The 17740-nt window shown below is 46.9% G+C and overlaps 1 protein-coding gene and 1 long non-coding RNA gene across 5 annotated transcripts in view; one reads left to right on the top strand and one right to left on the bottom strand.

Moving 5' to 3' along the window:
- Window positions 1–4231: 4231 nt before the first annotated feature.
- On the top strand, window positions 4232–15059 carry LOC137144176 (uncharacterized). Its single transcript, XR_010917343.1, has 3 exons — window positions 4232–4292; window positions 10681–10780; window positions 14933–15059. It is a non-coding gene; the product is annotated as an uncharacterized lncRNA (long non-coding RNA).
- Window positions 10910–17740, bottom strand: part of UNKL (unk like zinc finger) — a 133423-nt gene continuing 126592 nt past the window's right edge. For all 4 annotated transcript variants that reach the window (XM_067534363.1, XM_067534364.1, XM_067534365.1 and 1 more), the window contains one exon: window positions 10910–15057. In XM_067534363.1, the coding sequence (XP_067390464.1) occupies window positions 14905–15057 (153 nt within the window). In that variant the 3' untranslated portion in view covers window positions 10910–14904. The remainder of the gene's footprint in view (window positions 15058–17740) is intronic.

The following is a 17740-nucleotide window of genomic DNA, read 5'->3' as shown; positions in this document are numbered from 1 at the left end:
CGACACTGGGACGCACAGACATCGGCTTCATGACCCTCGCCGTCACAGGGCGACTCATTACCGGAGGTGGCGGCTCTGCAAACGAACGGAAGAGGAACAAATTTTCACATCATGCTCCGCTCACGACACTCCACGTGGCACAATACGCAAAGTAAGCGAAGCGAACCAAGACATCGTTCACACAACACACCCCCAGCCAAACATCACCGTCCCCTCGGACCGCTCCCCACCTCCCATCGCTAAGTGGGATGCTCACGTCCTCTCGAGGCAACCAGCACCGAGGGGAGGACACCACAGGGAGGGACCAGACACCTGTGATTCAAAGCTGTGGTGGGAGGAGGGGACCTCGAAGAACGGAGCATCTCCACCAACCCGCAGCCCCTGGCCCCAGGAGACAAAGGCTCCCCCCCACACACACACACACACACACACGGCCCCTCAACCTCAACAAGGGCTCAGACCTGCCAACCCCTCAGCAGATACGTATCTTTTACGTGTGGAGAGGGGCAGCCTCGCCCATCACACAGGGATGTCTTGACCAAGCGGGAGCGCGTCCGCACACACGCAGCAACGCCGGGATACAAGGACGGACGGACGGACGGACATCACCTTCACAACCCTCGCCATCGCAGGACCACTCGCTACCGGAGGTGGCGGACGCTGCAAACAAACGGAAGGGGAACAATATTCACGTCATGCTCCGCTCACGAGGCTCCACGAGGCACAATACGCCACGTAAGCGACGCAAACCAAGGCGTCATTCACACCAGACACCCCCGGCCAAACATCACCGCCCCCTCGGACCGCTCCCCACCTCCCTTCCCTAAGTGGGATGCTCACATCCTCTGGAGGCAACCGGCACCGAGGGGAGGACACCACAGGGAGGGACCGGACACCTGTGGTTCAAAGCCGTGGTGGGAGGAGGGGACCTCGAGGAACGGAGCATCTCCCCTGACCCCACGCCCCGGGAGACAAAGGCTCCTCCCCCCCCGCACACACACACACACACACACACACACACACACACACACACACACACACACGGCCCCTCAACCTCAACAAGGGCTCGGACCTGCCAACCCTTCAGCAGATACGTATCTTTTATGTGCGGAGAAGGGCAGCCTTGCCCCAGGCATCACATTGGGACGTCTTGACCGAGCGGGAGCGCGTCCGCACACACGCAGCGACGCCAGGGCGCATGGACATCGCCTTCACAACCCTCGCCATCGCAGGACCACTCGCTACCGGAGGTGGCGGACTCTGCAAACAAACGGAAGGGGAACAATATTCATGTCATGCTCCGCTCACGAGGCTCCACGAGGCACAATACGCAAAGTAAGCGACACGAACCAAGGCGTCATTCACACAACACACCCCCAGCCAAACATCACCGTCCCCTCGGACCGCTCCCCACCTCCCTTCCCTAAGTGGGATGCTCACGTCCTCTCAAGGCAACCAGAACCGAGGGGAGGACACCACAGGGAGGGACCAGACACCTGTGATTCAAAGCTGTGGTGGGAGGAGGGGACCTCGAAGAACGGAGCATCTCCACCAACCCGCAGCCCCTGGCCCCGGGAGACAAAGGCTCGCCCCCCCTCCCCCCACACACGGCCCCTCAACCTCAACAAGGGCTCAGACCTGCCAACCCTTCAGCAGATACGTATCTTTTACGTGCAGAGAGGGGCAGCCTCGCCCCAGGCATCGCACTGGGACGTCTTGACCGAGCGGGAGCGCATTCGCACGCACACAGCAACGCCGGGACACAAGGACAGACGGACGGACATCACCTTCACAACCCTCGCCATCGCAGGACCACTCACTACCGGAGGTGGCGGACGCTGCAAACAAACGGATGGGAAACAATATTCACGTCATGCTCTGCTCACGAGGCTCCACGAGGCACAATACGCCATGTAAGCGACGCGAACCAAGGCGTCGTTCACACAGACACCCCCGGCCAAACATCACCGCCCCTCGGACCGCTCCCCACCTCCCTTCCCTAAGTGGGATGCTCACATCCTCTCAAGGCAACCAGCACCGAGGGGAGGACACCACAGGGAGGGACCGGACACCTGTGATTCAAAGCCGTGGTGGGAGGAGGAGACCTCGAGGAACGGAGCATCTCCACTGACCCCACGGCCCCCGGCCCTGGGAGAGAAAGGCTCCCCCCCCCCCCACACACACACGGCCCCTCAACCTCAACAAGGGCTCAGACCCGCCAACCCTTCAGCAGATACGTATCTTTTACGTGCGGAGAGGGGCAGCCTCGCCCCAGGCATCGCACTGGGACGTCTTGACCGAGCGGGAGCGCGTCCGCACGCACGCAGCACGCACGCAGGATACAAGGACACAAGGACGGACATACATCACCTTCACAACCCTCGCCATCGCAGGACCACTCGCTACCGGAGGTGGCGGACTCTGCAAACAAACGGAAGGGGAACAACATTCACGTCATGCTCCGCTCACGAGGCTCCACAATACGCAAAGTAAGCGACGCGAACCAAGGCGTCGTTCACACAACACCCCCCCCGGCCACACATCACCGGCCCCTGGGACCGCTTCCCACCTCCCTTCCCGAAGTGGGATGCTCACGTCCTCTCGAGGCAACCGGCACCGAGGGGAGGACACCACAGGGAGGGACCGGACACCTGTGATTCAAAGCCGTGGTGGGAGGAGGGGACCTCGAAGAACGGAGCATCTCCACTGACCCCACGGCCCCTGGCCCCAGGGAGACAAAGGCTCCCCCCCCCCCACACACACACACACACACGGCCCCTCAACCTCAACAAGAGCTCGGACCCGCCAACCCTTCAGCAGATACGTATCTTTTACGTGCGGAGAGGGGAAGCCTCGCCCCAGGCATCGCACTGGGACGTCTTGACCGAGCGGCAGCGCGTCCGCACGCACGCACGCAGCGACGCCGGGACACAAGGACGGACGTACATCGCCTTCACAACCCTCGCCATCGCAGGCCCACTCGCTACCGGAGGTGGCGGACTCTGCAAACAAACGGAAGGGGAACAATATTCACGTCATGCTCCGCTCACGAGGCTCCACGTGGCACAATACGCAAAGTAAGCGACGCAAACCAAGGCGTCGTTCACACAACACCCCCCCGGCCACACATCACCGGCCCCTGGGACCGCTTCCCACCTCCCTTCCCAAAGTGGGATGCTCACGTCCTCTCGAGGCAACCGGCACCGAGGGGAGGACACCACAGGGAGGGCCCGGACACCTGTGATTCAAAGCCGTGGTGGGAGGAAGGGACCTCGAAGAACGGAGCATCTCCACTGACCCCGCGGCCCCTGGCCCCGGGAGACAAAGACTCCCCCCACACAAGGCCCCTCAACAAGGGCTCAGACCCGCCAACCCTTCAGCAGATACATATCTTTTACGTGCAGACAACCGGGGCTTCACCCCATGCATCAGAGTGGGGCATCTTCACTGAGCACAAATGCCAGACACGTAAATACAGCAATGCCAGGACGGACAGACATCGTCTTCACAACCCTTCCTGTCACAGGGCGACTCACTAACAGACATGGAAGCCTATGGAAACAAACACAGAAAGAACAATTATGAACAAGTTTTGAAGTTGATCTTCACTCACACGGCTCCACTCAGCTGAACAGTCAATAGAAGCAAGGGGAATTAAGTCACATTAAGAGAAAACACTCCAATTAAACATTACTGGACCTGTCCCGACCAAATGCAAAGACTCCAACCCATACAGAAGACTGCTATGCTTTCACAAGAGTCCAATGCTATTGACATATTACTGATATAGCTTCTGTTACAAACACATTTATAGTATCAGAAATAACCCACAATTTCCCCCCCCCCCCAAAGAAAAACTACATAAGGCATTAATCAGGCACAGTGTGCCCCACCTGAAATCATGGAAAAGGACACTACAGACAACTAAAGAAACAAATACATTACACTATCTACAAACACATCCCATATTCTAAAATGACACAAACAACACATGCCACTTTCAACTGCTAACCCACAACAATACTTTCCAGGATACCAAGTTCCATACACATACCTTGTTCCATCTCCTTGGAGCACCAAGAGGCTGAATGACTACCTCTCACAGGAGGCCAGCTTAAATACCCCTCAAGCTCCACCCCAATTTCCCAGCATACCTTGCAAGCCAAAGGAAGGTATTAATAGAAGCTCATGGCACACAGAAACCCTTTAGTTCATTCTTACATCAGCAGCAGCAAGATGTGCTCACCTTCATTGCAATTCAAATTGACAGAGGATTCAAACATTCTCACCGGGTAAGTCTATGGTTATCTTATTTCGTAATTCCTAAAATGAAGACAGTGCCAGGAAGGTGGGGTACAGTCAGGGGTTGCCGCAAGGGTGTGTTTGGACTACGAAGGGGCATTTGCAGGGTGCTGGGAAGGGGGGAAGATGCCTACCAGCTCACTGTCAAGTGGAGGGCAGTGTCACTCTGGATCACAGTGGCAGGGGAGCTGACGCAGGCCAGGGACACAGGTCAGTCAGTACCTCCTTGCAAGCGTCTCCCTGTCCCCAAGGCATGGGTTGGTAATATCCCGTAGCTGAACCTGCACAGCAGGAACCAAGATACAAATCAGCTGCATGTGCAGCATAGGGACCCATCAGGGAGCACACCAATTAGGAGTGATGGTGGTGGAGCCTGGAGGGGAAGAGACGGAGGGGCCTGTTCTCTCCACCTCCCGCCCCTTGCCAGCTGAGCAGGGCTCAGGGTGGGGCTGACTAGGACAGGGGAGGGGAGGGAGGCCAGGCTCCGGGGGAGTGGGGCAATAACTGGGGAGGGACAGGGGAGGCAGAGCAGTGACTGGGGGAAAAACGGCACGGGGGAGCCACACTCTAGGGTTGGGGGAGTGACTGGGGCAGGGGATGGAGCGCTGCGCTCCAGGGGTGGGGGCTGAGTGGGGCAGGACAGGAGAATGGGAGCCATGCTCTGGGGGATGGGGGGAATGACTGGGGGAGGATGAGCCACGCTTCAGGGGTGGGTAGGAGTGACTGGGTCAGGACGGGAGAAGGGGAGCTGTGCTCTGTGGATGGAGGGGAATGACTGGGGCAGGATAGGGGAGGGGGAGTAGTGACTGGGGCACGATGGGAGAAGGGGAGCCATGCTTTGAGTGTGCAGGGGAGTGACTGGGGCAGGACAGGGGAGGAGGAGCCACACTCCAGGGCTGGGGGAGTGATTTGGGCAGGACACGAGAGTGGGAGCAGTGTCTGCGTCAGGACAGAGGACAGGAGCTGTGCTCTGTGGGTGCAGGGGCGTGACTGGGGCAGGATAGGGGAGGGGAGCCAAGCTCTGTGGGTACAGGGGCGTGACTGGGGCAGGACACGGGAGGGGGAGCCATGTTCCAGGGCTGGGGGAGTGATTTGGGCAGGACATGGGAGGGGGAGCACTGTCTGGGTCAGGCAGGACGCAGGAGGGGAAGCAGTGACTGGGTCAGGACAGGAGCTGTGCTCTGTGGGTGCAGGGGAGTGACTAGGGCAGGATGGGGGAGGGGAGCTGTGCTCTGTGGGTGGAGGGGGAGCAGTGACTGGGGCAGGATGGGAGAAAGGGGGAGCCATGCTCGGGGGATGGGGGAAATGACTGGGGGAGGATGAGAGAGGTGGAGCCATGCTTCAGGGGTGGGTAGGAGTGACTGGGTTAGGACGGGAAAGGAGGAACTGTGCTCTGTGGTGCAGGGGAGTGACGGGGGCAGGATAGGGGAGGGGAAGCAGTGTCTGGGGCAGGCAGGATGGGGGAGGAGAAGCAGTGACTGGGGCAGACGGGAGAAGGGGAATCGTGCTCTCAGTCTGAAGGGGAGTGACTGGGGCAGGACAGGGGAGGGGGAGCCACACTCCAGGAATGGGGGAGTGATTTGGGCAGGACACGGGAGGGGGAGCAGTGTCTGGGTCAGGCAGGACGGGGGCGGGGAAGGAGTGACTGGGTCAGGATGGGAAAAGGGAAGCGGTGCTCTGTGGGTGCAGGGGAGTGACTGGGGCATGATAGTGGAGGTGAGCCGTGCTCTGTGGGTGGAGGGGGAGCAGTGACTGGGGCAGGACAGGGGAGAGGGGCCACGCTCCAGAGATGGGGGAGTGATTTGGGCAGGACAGGGGAGGGGAAGCAGTGACTGGGTCAGGATGGGAGAAGGGGAGCCGTGCTCTGTGGGCGACCCTGACCCTCACCCTAACCGTAACTCTAAACCCTAACCCTCACCCTAAAGCCTAACCCTCTCTTTCACCCTAAACACTCACCCTAACCCCCACCATAACCCTTACCCTAATCCTAACCGTAACCCTAAACCCTACCCCTCACCATAATCCTTATCCTAACCGTAACCCTAAACCCAACCCCTAACACTCACCCTAAACCCTCACTCTATTAACTCTGATTAAGCGTTCAAAAGGCGCATATGAACATTTTGATGGAACTTTGAATGTAAGAATACTTTTGTTTGTAGTGCTCTTTGACGTTTAAGTAGTAAATACCTGTGAATGGTTGTAAATTTTTTTCAGGGTGTGGTGGGGTTGGGTTGGCTTCTTTTTGGCAGATGTTCTCTCGCATTTATCTGGGTGATGAACTGGCAACCCTTTTCGTTTCCTCGATGGGAGCATGGCTTCCCCAGCCTCAGGGTCTGCTCAGTTTGGGGATGCGAGGGGTAGGTGCTCAAATGAGGAATGGCGGAGTTGGTGGGTAGATGGGGCCCACAGGAGAGCTGAGAATCTGCAGGGGCTTTCATGTCTGGGAACCTGTGGGTAAAAGGAAGGATTGTGAAGAGTGGTGCCTAGATGGGAATTGGTGGATGGGATGGGCGATAGAGGGATGGGGGCACAGGGTTAGATAGGAAGATTTCGTGTGGGGGACATTAGGCTGGGATTTGGGGAGTGGGTCGGGGGACCTGGAGGTAGATGAGGATTGGGGTATAGGAGGACAAAGGCATGGGATGGGACTTGTGAAGGGATACCCCCTCTCACTCTACTAGAGAGGAGACGAGAGGAAACATGCTCTTCTGGGTTCAGTAAACAGTAACCAAGTGCACCTGTAGGGCTTGTGCTGGAGGGAGGGGCTTAAAAAGGGAAAACCAGTGTCACAGGCTGGGAACAGGAAGAAGATTGCTGACCATAATGACACATCAGCCCAGGTTTCATTGCTCCTGAAACTGCATGGACTAGCTGTAAATCAGGGTGCCCCAAGAGAAGGATCCGACCCAAAGAGACAGAGCCCCTTTGCTTTTTTGAATCCCTTGTGTGCTACATACACAACTTTAATCTGGTGGGAACTAAGGGTCCATGGGACGGAGCTTTGACCTTGGAGCCCCTCCTTTGTCTCTCCCCATGAAGCCTGAGCCACGAAGCCCCTGCTTTGGAGGTGCTTGGCTCCCTTCTGCTATGAGAAAGGCCCCACCACCTGGCACAGATGTTCCTGGGTCCCCTGCCCAGCAGAGGAGAAAGTCTGCCTGATCAAAGGCAAGGCCCCATATGGAGAGCTGTGGGCAGAGCTGTTGCAGCAGCATCTGTCCCAGAGAAGGGAGGCTGAGATGTCGGTTTTGGAGGGTGGGGGTGTGTGTCAATTTGGTGTCTAGTCCTAGCCAAGGTTGCCAGGATCAGGTCAGAATAAGGGGTAGCGAGGAGGGAGCAGAGCACCATCTCTGCTAACAGGAGAGAGATGGTTCCCATCTGCTGCTTGGCTTGTGGGGGAGGGTGCCCATGGCATAGCCTGCAGCAATCCCTCCACTACCTGTCTTGGGGTAGAGAGGCATGGTACTGCCCTGTGGAAGTTCTTCCTGTTTCCGTGTTGGCCCTTGATTGTGGCAGTACTGGAGCATATGTAGGGATTTTTCAGCTCCTGCTTCTGGGGTTTCCCAGTTTGGGGGCTCCTGGGGATAGATTATTGCTCAGCTGGCCCCAGCAGTCACCTCTCCCTAGCTGCTCCCTGGAGGCTTTCTCTAATATATTTTCTATCCAGGGTCCTTAATGGTCCTCATCACCACAGTACCTGGGTGCAGTCATCTGTTCCATCAGCTTTTGAGGCCTAAAACTGTCTTGGCCCTACTTATAGGTGTATGATCCCTTTGCACATTCATCACACTAGCTCATTGGTACCTACAAAAAGAGAGCTTTGTGGGAGAGTGTAGAAGTGACAACCAATTCAGCTTCAGCCATGTTGTCCAGGTGGGCTAGATGGGATATAGCCACACTTTTCCCATCATACCTGTCAGCTGCTTGTAGGGAGACAGGTCTCTCTCTGTATATTGTGGACCCTGAGTCTCCTTGTTGAAGATTCTGGCTTTCATCCACCAGCTGAATAGCTGCATGGTAAGCCATGCAGTGTATCATCACTGCCAGGAGGAACAGAGACACAAGAAAGCCCAGATCCTGGATTCTACTGAGGTATGGGCAATAAAGTGAGAGCCTGGAGCCAGGGTGATGCTGTGCATTGGAGAGCAGGGCTGGATTGGCTGTACAATATCAGGGCAGCTTTATGACATGTGGTACTTGCATAAGAACAGCCATACTGGGTCAGACCAGGGGTCGATCTAACCTAGTATCCTGTCTCCCAGCTGTGACTAGTACCAGATGCTTCAGACGGACTGAACGGAACAGGCACTATAAACTGATATATCCCCTTTCAACCAGAGATTTAAGGACACCCAGAGCATGATGTTGCGTCCTGACCATCTTAGGTAGTAGCTATTGATGGATGTATCCTCCATGAACTTCTCTAATTCGTTTTTTAAACTTCTAAATCATGGTACATTTTGTACATAGCTCTAATAATTTGTTGCCCTTCACTGTACATTTTACGAATCTAATATATTTTTAGATAGGCTGACCAGAACTGCATGCGGTGTTCAAAGTGTGGGCATATAATGGATTTATATAATGACATATTTTATTATTTCTCTTTCCTAATGGCTCCTAACATTGTTAGTTGTTCTGACTGCTGCTGCACATTGAGCAGATGTTTCCAAAGAGCCATCTACAATGACTCCAAGATCTCTTTCTTGAAGAGTACAAGTTTTGTCACCTCACTGTTTACCCCTTTTCCCTGATCATCTATGAATATGTTGAATAGCACAGGTCCCAGTACAGATCCTTAGGGGACCTACTATTTACCTCTCTACAACATGAAAACTGACCATTTATTCTTACACTTTATTTCTCAACTTTTAACCAATTACTGATCCATGAGAAGATCGTCCTTCCCTCTAATCCCATGACTACTTACTTTCCTTAAGTGCCTTTAGCTGGGACTGTGTCAAAGGCTTTCTAAAAGTCCAAGTACAGTGTAGTACCTGGATCAACCATGTCCACATGCTTGTTGACACCCCCGAAGAATTCTAATAATTTGTGAAGCATGATTTCTCTTTACAAAAACTGACTCTTCCTCCACATATTGTGTTCATCTGTGTTTGATAATTCTGTTCTTTATGATAGTTTCAACAAATTTATCTGGTACTGAAGTTAGGCTTTTTGGCTTGTAATTGCCAGGCCCACCCCTGGACCTTTTAAAAAAATTTACATTTAATTAGCTCTCCTCCAGTCATGTGGTACAGAGGCTCACTTAAGCAATAGGTTACATACCACAGTTAATAGTTCTGCAATTTCATATTTGAGTTCCTTCAGAACTCTTGGGTGAATACCATCTGGTCCTGGTGCCTTATTATTGTAAAATGTAACAATGTGTTCCACAATTTCCTCTCGTGAGACCTGACTCTGGCACTGTTCATCAGCTGTCACTTAAAAAGAATGGCTCAGGTGTAGGAATCTTCCTCACATCCTCTGCAGTGAAGACTGTTGCAGGAAACCTAAATGAATTATTTGCATCAGTCTTGCGTTCCTTGAGTACTCATTTAGCACCTCAGTTGTCCAGAGTGAGTCTACCCTCTCTGCGGTTGTCCATGCCTCATTTTGAGCTCTCCTTGCAAAAATCTGTCCTTTGTGTGGCTTAGTCTATAAATGTTTGCAGGATCAGGGCCAAACCCTTTATTCAAATGAGTAACATCTGTCCCTTTGAGTATTTGCAGGCCAAAGACCTTCCCCAGCAACTGGCCAATACACAGTGTTAAGTTAAAGCCAAATATCTATTAAGATAACTTTTCCTACCAGTGACCAGGCTGCTGCAACGGAGATGGGACAGAGGGAAGAGGCTGGGTTGACATTCTGGGCATCTTTGCAAAATCAAAATTACCTAAAAATACCAATGAAAATCATTGAATGGATGTGTCTGCCATATGTAGTGCACAGGGTACTTCCTGCCAAATACAGGTGTGCAATACCCTTGGCCTACACAAGCTACGAAGTGTGTGATCTCTTAGTTTAAATCACAGAGAGTTATCAAAAGTTAAATAGGAAGATTACAGGAAATGTAACAATTCTGAACAACTCTCTCTCATGGTGCCAGGGACCTCACCATGGCTAATAAAAGATAACATCTGGGAATGTTATGTTTCACAATAAATGACAGTGGAAAATTCACAGAGACTAAGTCCAATAAAAGATTACCTCAACCATATGTCTCTAATATTCTGGGACAGACATGGCTACAAAAACACTGCATACAATAGTGGAAAATTTGAAACATATTAAGTAATTTGTTATATTATCTCCACTAATCTGTGCTATCCACATCAGTTATTTTGATAATAATGAACACTGGATTTCCTTTGGAGGCAGGCAAGCCCAATCACAATGCTCGAATTGCCATGACCTGATTCCTGAAAACGATGATACTACAATACAGAATCCCTGGAAATACTGATCTAAAAGGAAGTCAGTAAGTAAATATCTTTCCAAGATGATATGTTTAGAAATACAAACCCACAGTTACCATATGTATACATCTTTTACAATAAAACAAAATACCTCAAACCTCAATTGTCTACAAGCACAGTAAACTAAACAATAAAGATCAAAAATTTTAATTTCATATTGATAAAAATAATTCCATGAATTCTGTAAACCATTGCATAAATGCTATAGTGTAAAAAAGTTTTAACAAGTGTTAACAATTCACTACAAGTAAATGATTATGCATTATAAATACCTTCTCAGTTAAGAACATTTCAATTCACAATACCAGTTCTGTCTATACACTCAAAACATTAATGGGCTCCATAAATTAATACAAGTGAAAATTCAATATTCATTTAAGGTTTTATGCTGACCACAGTTACACGAATATATTGTGACAGTAATAATATTACTACTAATATTTAACACTAGAATATTCTGAATGGCAATACATGACAAAACAGATGTTTATAATAATTTGCTATTCAAAAAAGACTAATTTTAACAAACCCATAACATGCAGCTTGGGATCTCTCTGAGTTTAGCAATCTTTCTGTTAAATTACAGTTCTTTACTTTAAAACCCTGAGAAACTGTAATTTTCATCTATAACTCCCCATGCCATTATGAGAATTTAATGTTATTCACAAAAAGTATTATACGTTTACACAAACTTACATGATAACTTGGTCAAACTGTCTTCAAACACTAGAATGAAACTAACAAATTAGTGTATTTTACCTTTATATAATTTGCTCATCTAACAAATTACAATATTATATTCTTGCTCAAATATATTTTTAGTGCATCTAGCTAGTGTTTGTATCAGGACAAAAATTCACAAATGTAAATATTTCCTTTTTAATATTTTTCACTGAAGTACAACTGCTAATTTATGCTTCATATACTTCATTATCCTGGTTTTAAAAGTATCACTATAAAAGTGTATCCAATAATTCTTAATGTGTAAGTAACTGAAGTTAATCTGTAAAAAGAAAAGTTAATAAGACCTTGCTTATAATTCCTAAGGGAAAGGGTGTATTGGAAAATAACTGTAGCATTTTTTATGTGAATGCTACATGTGGTTCATGTAACTATCTAAAAATATTTCCGTAAGCTAACAAGCTGCTCACTCTTGGAATTTCACTCACAGGTAACATTTCTTTGGTCTATCTTTTTCCTTCAAGATTCAAATGTACATTTGCCCAAAAGCCAATTTAGCTGCTCCCAGGATAAATCTACTATTTTTTTTGACACCGGTAAACAACAATACACAGCTATGTAATCATGCTCCACATTTATTATTTAAAATACAAATGATACAAATGCTAAAAAATTGAAAAAGTTTACCCAATAATTAGTTGATTTAATCTAAAAAGACAGTGTGTGCCAACTGTGCATGCTAATGTGACAAATTTACTTTGCCCTTGGTGTTAAAACTCATTTGTTAATTGAAAAGAATCAGCTAGAGATTAAAAAGAATCTCCTATTACTACAAAAAGAAAAGACCAAAGAAAAGTTCTAGGATGATACACAAATGTACAGTAATGTAGATAAAAGAACTATAAACTGTGACAAGAGTAGCACAAAAAATATTTAAAAATTTCTTAAGTAATGAACTGAACATTGACACATATGGCCACATTTCAGTCTAATTTGGACTTATTTCACTAAAATCTGCTAAGAATATTATTTTACTCTGTTGGCAAACAGCTAGAGAATGTTGCTCCACATTCTATAATGGATATAATAAACCACTGTGATATCAATTGCATGTTTTTTAAAACAATTTTAAAAAAATTAATTCTATAGTATACCACTTTCTAATTTGGTCATTCCTAGTCGTTTATTTTAGCCCAAAAAATGAATGTTAAAAAAACTCAACTCTTTGGCAAAGACTCCACAAGTGTAGAAGTCCATTAATACTCACATCAAAGTTTAGTGATACAAATACCACATTAAAAAATCTAAACTGGTTCTGCGTCTATGATAAAGGAAAATCATCTTTCAGGAGAGAGAGAGAAATATATTGCTGAAAATGAAATTATAGTAATGAAAGTATTTCAATATACAATGTTGAAAGAAAATGTTTAAAATTATGTGAAAAATGCATCAGGCCATATTATGAAGCCCAACCTTAAAACCTGTTTAAAAATGTGCTACAAACATCTTCAGACTATTGTGTTTGTAAATTACCTTTCAAGTGCTCCTGTTGTTCCAAATGTAAATCCATCATGGGTTTTGTCTTCCCTCCCTCATTCTAAAAAAATCTCCATATTTTCAGTTTGATAGAACAAAGGTAGTGATGATTCTGTAGGTTTTATTACGACAATAAATGTAATCTTATGGGTTTGTTTTTGCTAAAGCAGGGCCTAGTCCAAAGTCCACATAAATGAATGAAAGCACACTGATTTTAGGGGGCTTTCGATTGGGCTCTGAATTTTTTTTAACACTGATACAAGTCTCAGAGGTATTTTTCAAAATCATAAATACAATTTAGCATACATCTTGTTTCAACTGCAACACATCTGAACAAACTTCAAAAATAAACTCTTTGTTGGTCATATGAATGAACTTCTTATTCATTAATGTATTAATAGGATATAGACATTACGTAACACAGTGGTAGGTCATTTCAATGTAAGGTGTTCTTGTGTCATACCTATATCTAACAGGAAAGAAAAGTAACACCGCAGGTGACTCTTCCCTCCAAGAATAGTTAATTTTAAGGAAAGTAACAAGATACAGTGTTAACATACAGTAGTTAACTTTCCCTGAATTACGTACGCCTAACCACCAGCATTAAATATGGAAATTAACCTTTTTTAAAAAAATCATTACAACAAAGCACCATTGTCTGATAAAATATTTAAATAATTTTAGAGTTAAACACAAAGGTGTATTGTATTTATGTAAAAACAAAACCTAGTATCTTTTGTCCATTGCAAGGTATTATTTTGAAGTTCTATTACAGAAAGTTGAGAATTTTAATTATCTACTTGTCCTGTACAAAATTAGGTGGTATAAATTGTTTGCAAGCTATTTCCTTCATGTCTTTTGCAATTGTATTGGTTGCAATGCAGAGGCACTTTGTAAAAGTGGCTATGGATCATATCAATTCATGATAGGTAATCGCACAGGTTAGGAGTTACACAAATTCTTTCAATAAGATTACAAGAATCCAACTTGGGGCAATGTGCAATTGCACTTTTGTTTAAGAAAACTATTTTGTTTCACAAAATAAAAAGTATTTGAATGCTTCCGCATATGTGCCTTTTTCAATGTCACTCTTTGCTAGTATATTTATAAATACTATTAGTCTGCAGTTGACTTGAAAACTGTAAAAATTCTATGCAAGTTCTCATTTTTATGTAACTGTTCATTTGGTAAGTACTAAAACTAAAATGAAATTTAACTATATATTTCCCATATTATGATTTAATAGTAAAACTGATAAATATTTTAAGTTCACAGTACACATACAAAGCTTCATATCGCATATTAAAAAATAAACATAAAACCTAGAAAGCAGGTTAAAGCAATTTATAACGTAACTGCTAACAAAAAAACAGTTAGCAAAGTGCTTTTACAGGAATCAAATTTCTTCAAATAACCAAGTAAATAGTAATGTTAGACTGATTAAAGAATACTGGCACCGGACTACAGCACACCATACACATGGTGAGGGGTAGGGTCCTCCCATCAACAAGTATTGGACTTACATGAGTGTTTTACATTAATGCCAGTGGGAGGCACAGGCATAAATCCCCAATTCAGGCATTGTGAATACAGACCTGTAAGACATGATTATGCTGTAAGTGAACCTGAGTAGCTTGTGCACCAGGAATGTAAGTGGAAAACTGAAAAGGGCAGGTGGGGAAAGATATAACCACGAAAATTTAGAACTTAATTAGTAGAATTCAATATGTAAAGGCAGCCAAACCACATTTCTTATAATAAAAACAACTAAAATCTCTTACAAGGTCAAAATGGAGATCAGTCTAGCACTAGTAAATGGATTAATCACTATTGATAATTCTTGTATAAAATACCAGGACATAAAATATATTTAGTTCATTAACATGATTGTAAGTACCATGACTTTTCGTCACCATTTCTTTTTTTTTGTCTTGCAGCAAGGACAGTCCTGTTTAACTGCGCAGTGTTCACAAAGTACATAATGTTGACATGGCTGCAGGATTACACTACGGTCACGTTCTTGGCATACAACACACTTCTTTGAATGAAGTTGGAAAATTACCTGTAAAAAGAGAATTGCTCAATAAAAATTCCAATATGTAATGTGTCTCAGTGGTTGCTATATCCATATTATTTAGAACCTTCTCTTGGTACATCTGATAGCTAGTTCAAGCACCAGAACAGGGTAAACAAAACTGAGAATAGCTCATAAAGCAATAATGTTGTGTTCAGGAAGGACACAAGTACAAAACAAGCTGTGGCTCAAATTTTTCCCAGCACAACCAAAATCTGGATGAGTAATGCCAACCAAAACTCAGGCCAGGTCTACACAACAGACCTATATCAGTGTAACTACTTCGGTCAGGGGCGTGAAAAATGCACACCCCTGAGCAACGCAGTTATACCAATCTAACCCCCACGGCAGACAGTGGTATGTCAACAGCAGAGCTTCTGCTATTATAGTTATCGCCTCTGGGGGACTTGGATTAACTACGCAGATACACAGGAGCGTCTTCACTGAAGCGCTAGAGCGCTGCAGCTGCACCGCTATAATGTTCTACATGAAGACAAGCCCTAAAACAGAGAAGACTGAGCATTTGTCCTTTTGAGACACTGCTCTGCCACTGTTCACAGATTGACAATTCAATCTGACATGATATTTCCTCACAATGCATGTAGTTTGCATCAATCTAGGCAACCTAGGCAGCAGTGAGCAGGAGAACAGCAGGATACGGACCATGGACTTCCGAAAAGCAGACTTTGACTCCCTCAGGGAGCTGATGGGCAGGATCCCCTGGGAGGCTAATATGAGGAGGAAAGGAATCCAAGAGAGCTGGCTGTATTTTAAAGAAACCTTATTGAGGGCACAGGAACAAACCATCCCGATGTGCAGAAAGAATAGCAAATACGGTAGGCATCCAGCTTGGCTTAACAAAGAAGTCTTCGGTGAACTTAAACACACAAAAAAAGCTTACAAGAAATGGAAGCTTAGTCAGATGACTAGGGAGGATTATAAAAATACTGCTCGAACATGCAGGAATGAAAACAGGAAGGCCAAAGCACAATTGGAGTTGCAGCTAGCAAGGGACGTGAAGGGGAACAAGAAGGTTTTCTACAGGTATGTTACAAACAAGAGGAAGATTAGGGAAAGTGTGGGCCCCTTACAGAATGGGGGAGGCTACCTAGTGACAGAGGATGTGGAGAAAACTGAGGTACTCAATGCCTTTTTTGCCCCTGTCATCAGACGAGGTCAGCTCCCAAACTACTGCACTGGGTGGCACAGAATGGGAAGGAGTGAACATCCTGCAGTGCTGAAGGAACAGGTCCAAGACTATTTAGAAAGGTTGGACATACAGAAGTCCATGAGGCCAGATGCAATGCACCCAAGGGTGCTGAGGGAGTTGGCTGATGTGATTTCAGAGCCATTGGCTATTATCTCTGAAAGCTCGTGGCAACTGGGGGAGATCCCTGATGACTGGAAAAAAGCAAATATAGTGCCCATCTTCAAGAAAGGGAGGAAAGAGGATCCAGGGAACTACAGACCGGTCAGCCTCACCTCAGTCCCTGGAAAAACCATGGAGCAGGTCCTCAAGGAATCCAGTTTTAGGCACTTGGCAGAGAGGAAGGTGATCAGGAACAGTCAACCTGGATTCACCAAGGGAAAGTCATGCCTGACCAACCTGATTGCTTTCTATGAAGAGGTGACTGGCTCTGTGCATGTGTGTGAAAGCGGTGGTATACCGCTTGTGATATACCTTGACTTTAGCAAAGCTTTTGATAGGGTCTTTCACAGTATTCTTATCAGCAAGTTAAAGAATTATGGGTTGGATGAATGGACTATAAAATGGATAGAGAACTGGCTAGAGCATAGAGCTCAACGCGTAGTGATCAATGGCTCCATGTTTAGTTGGCAGCCGGTATCAAACGGAGTGCCACAGGGGTCGGTGCTGGGGCCAGTTTTGTTCAACATCTTCATTAATGATCTGGAGAGTGGGGTGGATTGCACCCTCAGCAAGTTTGCAGATTCATTAAGCTAGGGGGAGTGGTAGATGCCCTGGAAGGTAGGATGGGATACAGAGTGACCTAGACAAATTGGAGGATTGGGCCAAAAAAAAATCTGATGAGGTTCAACAAGAACAAGTGCAGAGTCCTGCACTTAGGATGGAAGTATCCCATGCACAGCTACAGACTGGGGACCGACGAGCTAGGCAGCAGTTCTGCAGAAAAGGACCTGGGGTTAACAGTGGATAAGAAACTGGATATGAGTCAGCAGTATGCCCTGGTTGCCAAGAAGGCTAACAGCATATTGGGCTGCATTAGTAGGAGCATTGCCAGCAGATCGCAGGAAGTGATTATTCCCCTCTATTTGGCATTGGTGAGGCCGCATTTGGATTATTGTGTCCAGTTTTGGGCCCCCACTATAAAAAGGATGTGGACAAGTTGGAGAGAGTCCAGCGGAGGGCAACAAAAATGATTAGTGGGCTGGAACACAAGACTTATGAGGAGAGGCTGAGGGAACTAGGCTTGTTTAGTCTGCAGAAGAGAAGAATGAGGGGAGATTTGATAGCAGCCTTTAACTACCTGAAAGGGGGCTCCAGGGAGGATGGAGCTAAGCTGTTCTCAGTGGTGGCAGATGACAGAACAAGGACCAACGGTCTCAAATTGCAGTGGGGGTAATCTAGGTTGGACATTAGGAAAAAGTTTTTCACTAGGAGGGTGGTGAACCACTGGAATGGGTTACCTAG

Source organism: Emydura macquarii, unplaced genomic scaffold (genome assembly GCF_026122565.2).
Source record: "Emydura macquarii macquarii isolate MOO-44397 ecotype Brisbane River unplaced genomic scaffold, CSIRO-AGI_Emac_v2 contig_3390, whole genome shotgun sequence".
NCBI lineage: Eukaryota > Metazoa > Chordata > Testudines > Chelidae > Emydura > Emydura macquarii.
This window is presented reverse-complemented; position numbering and strand designations above follow the sequence as displayed.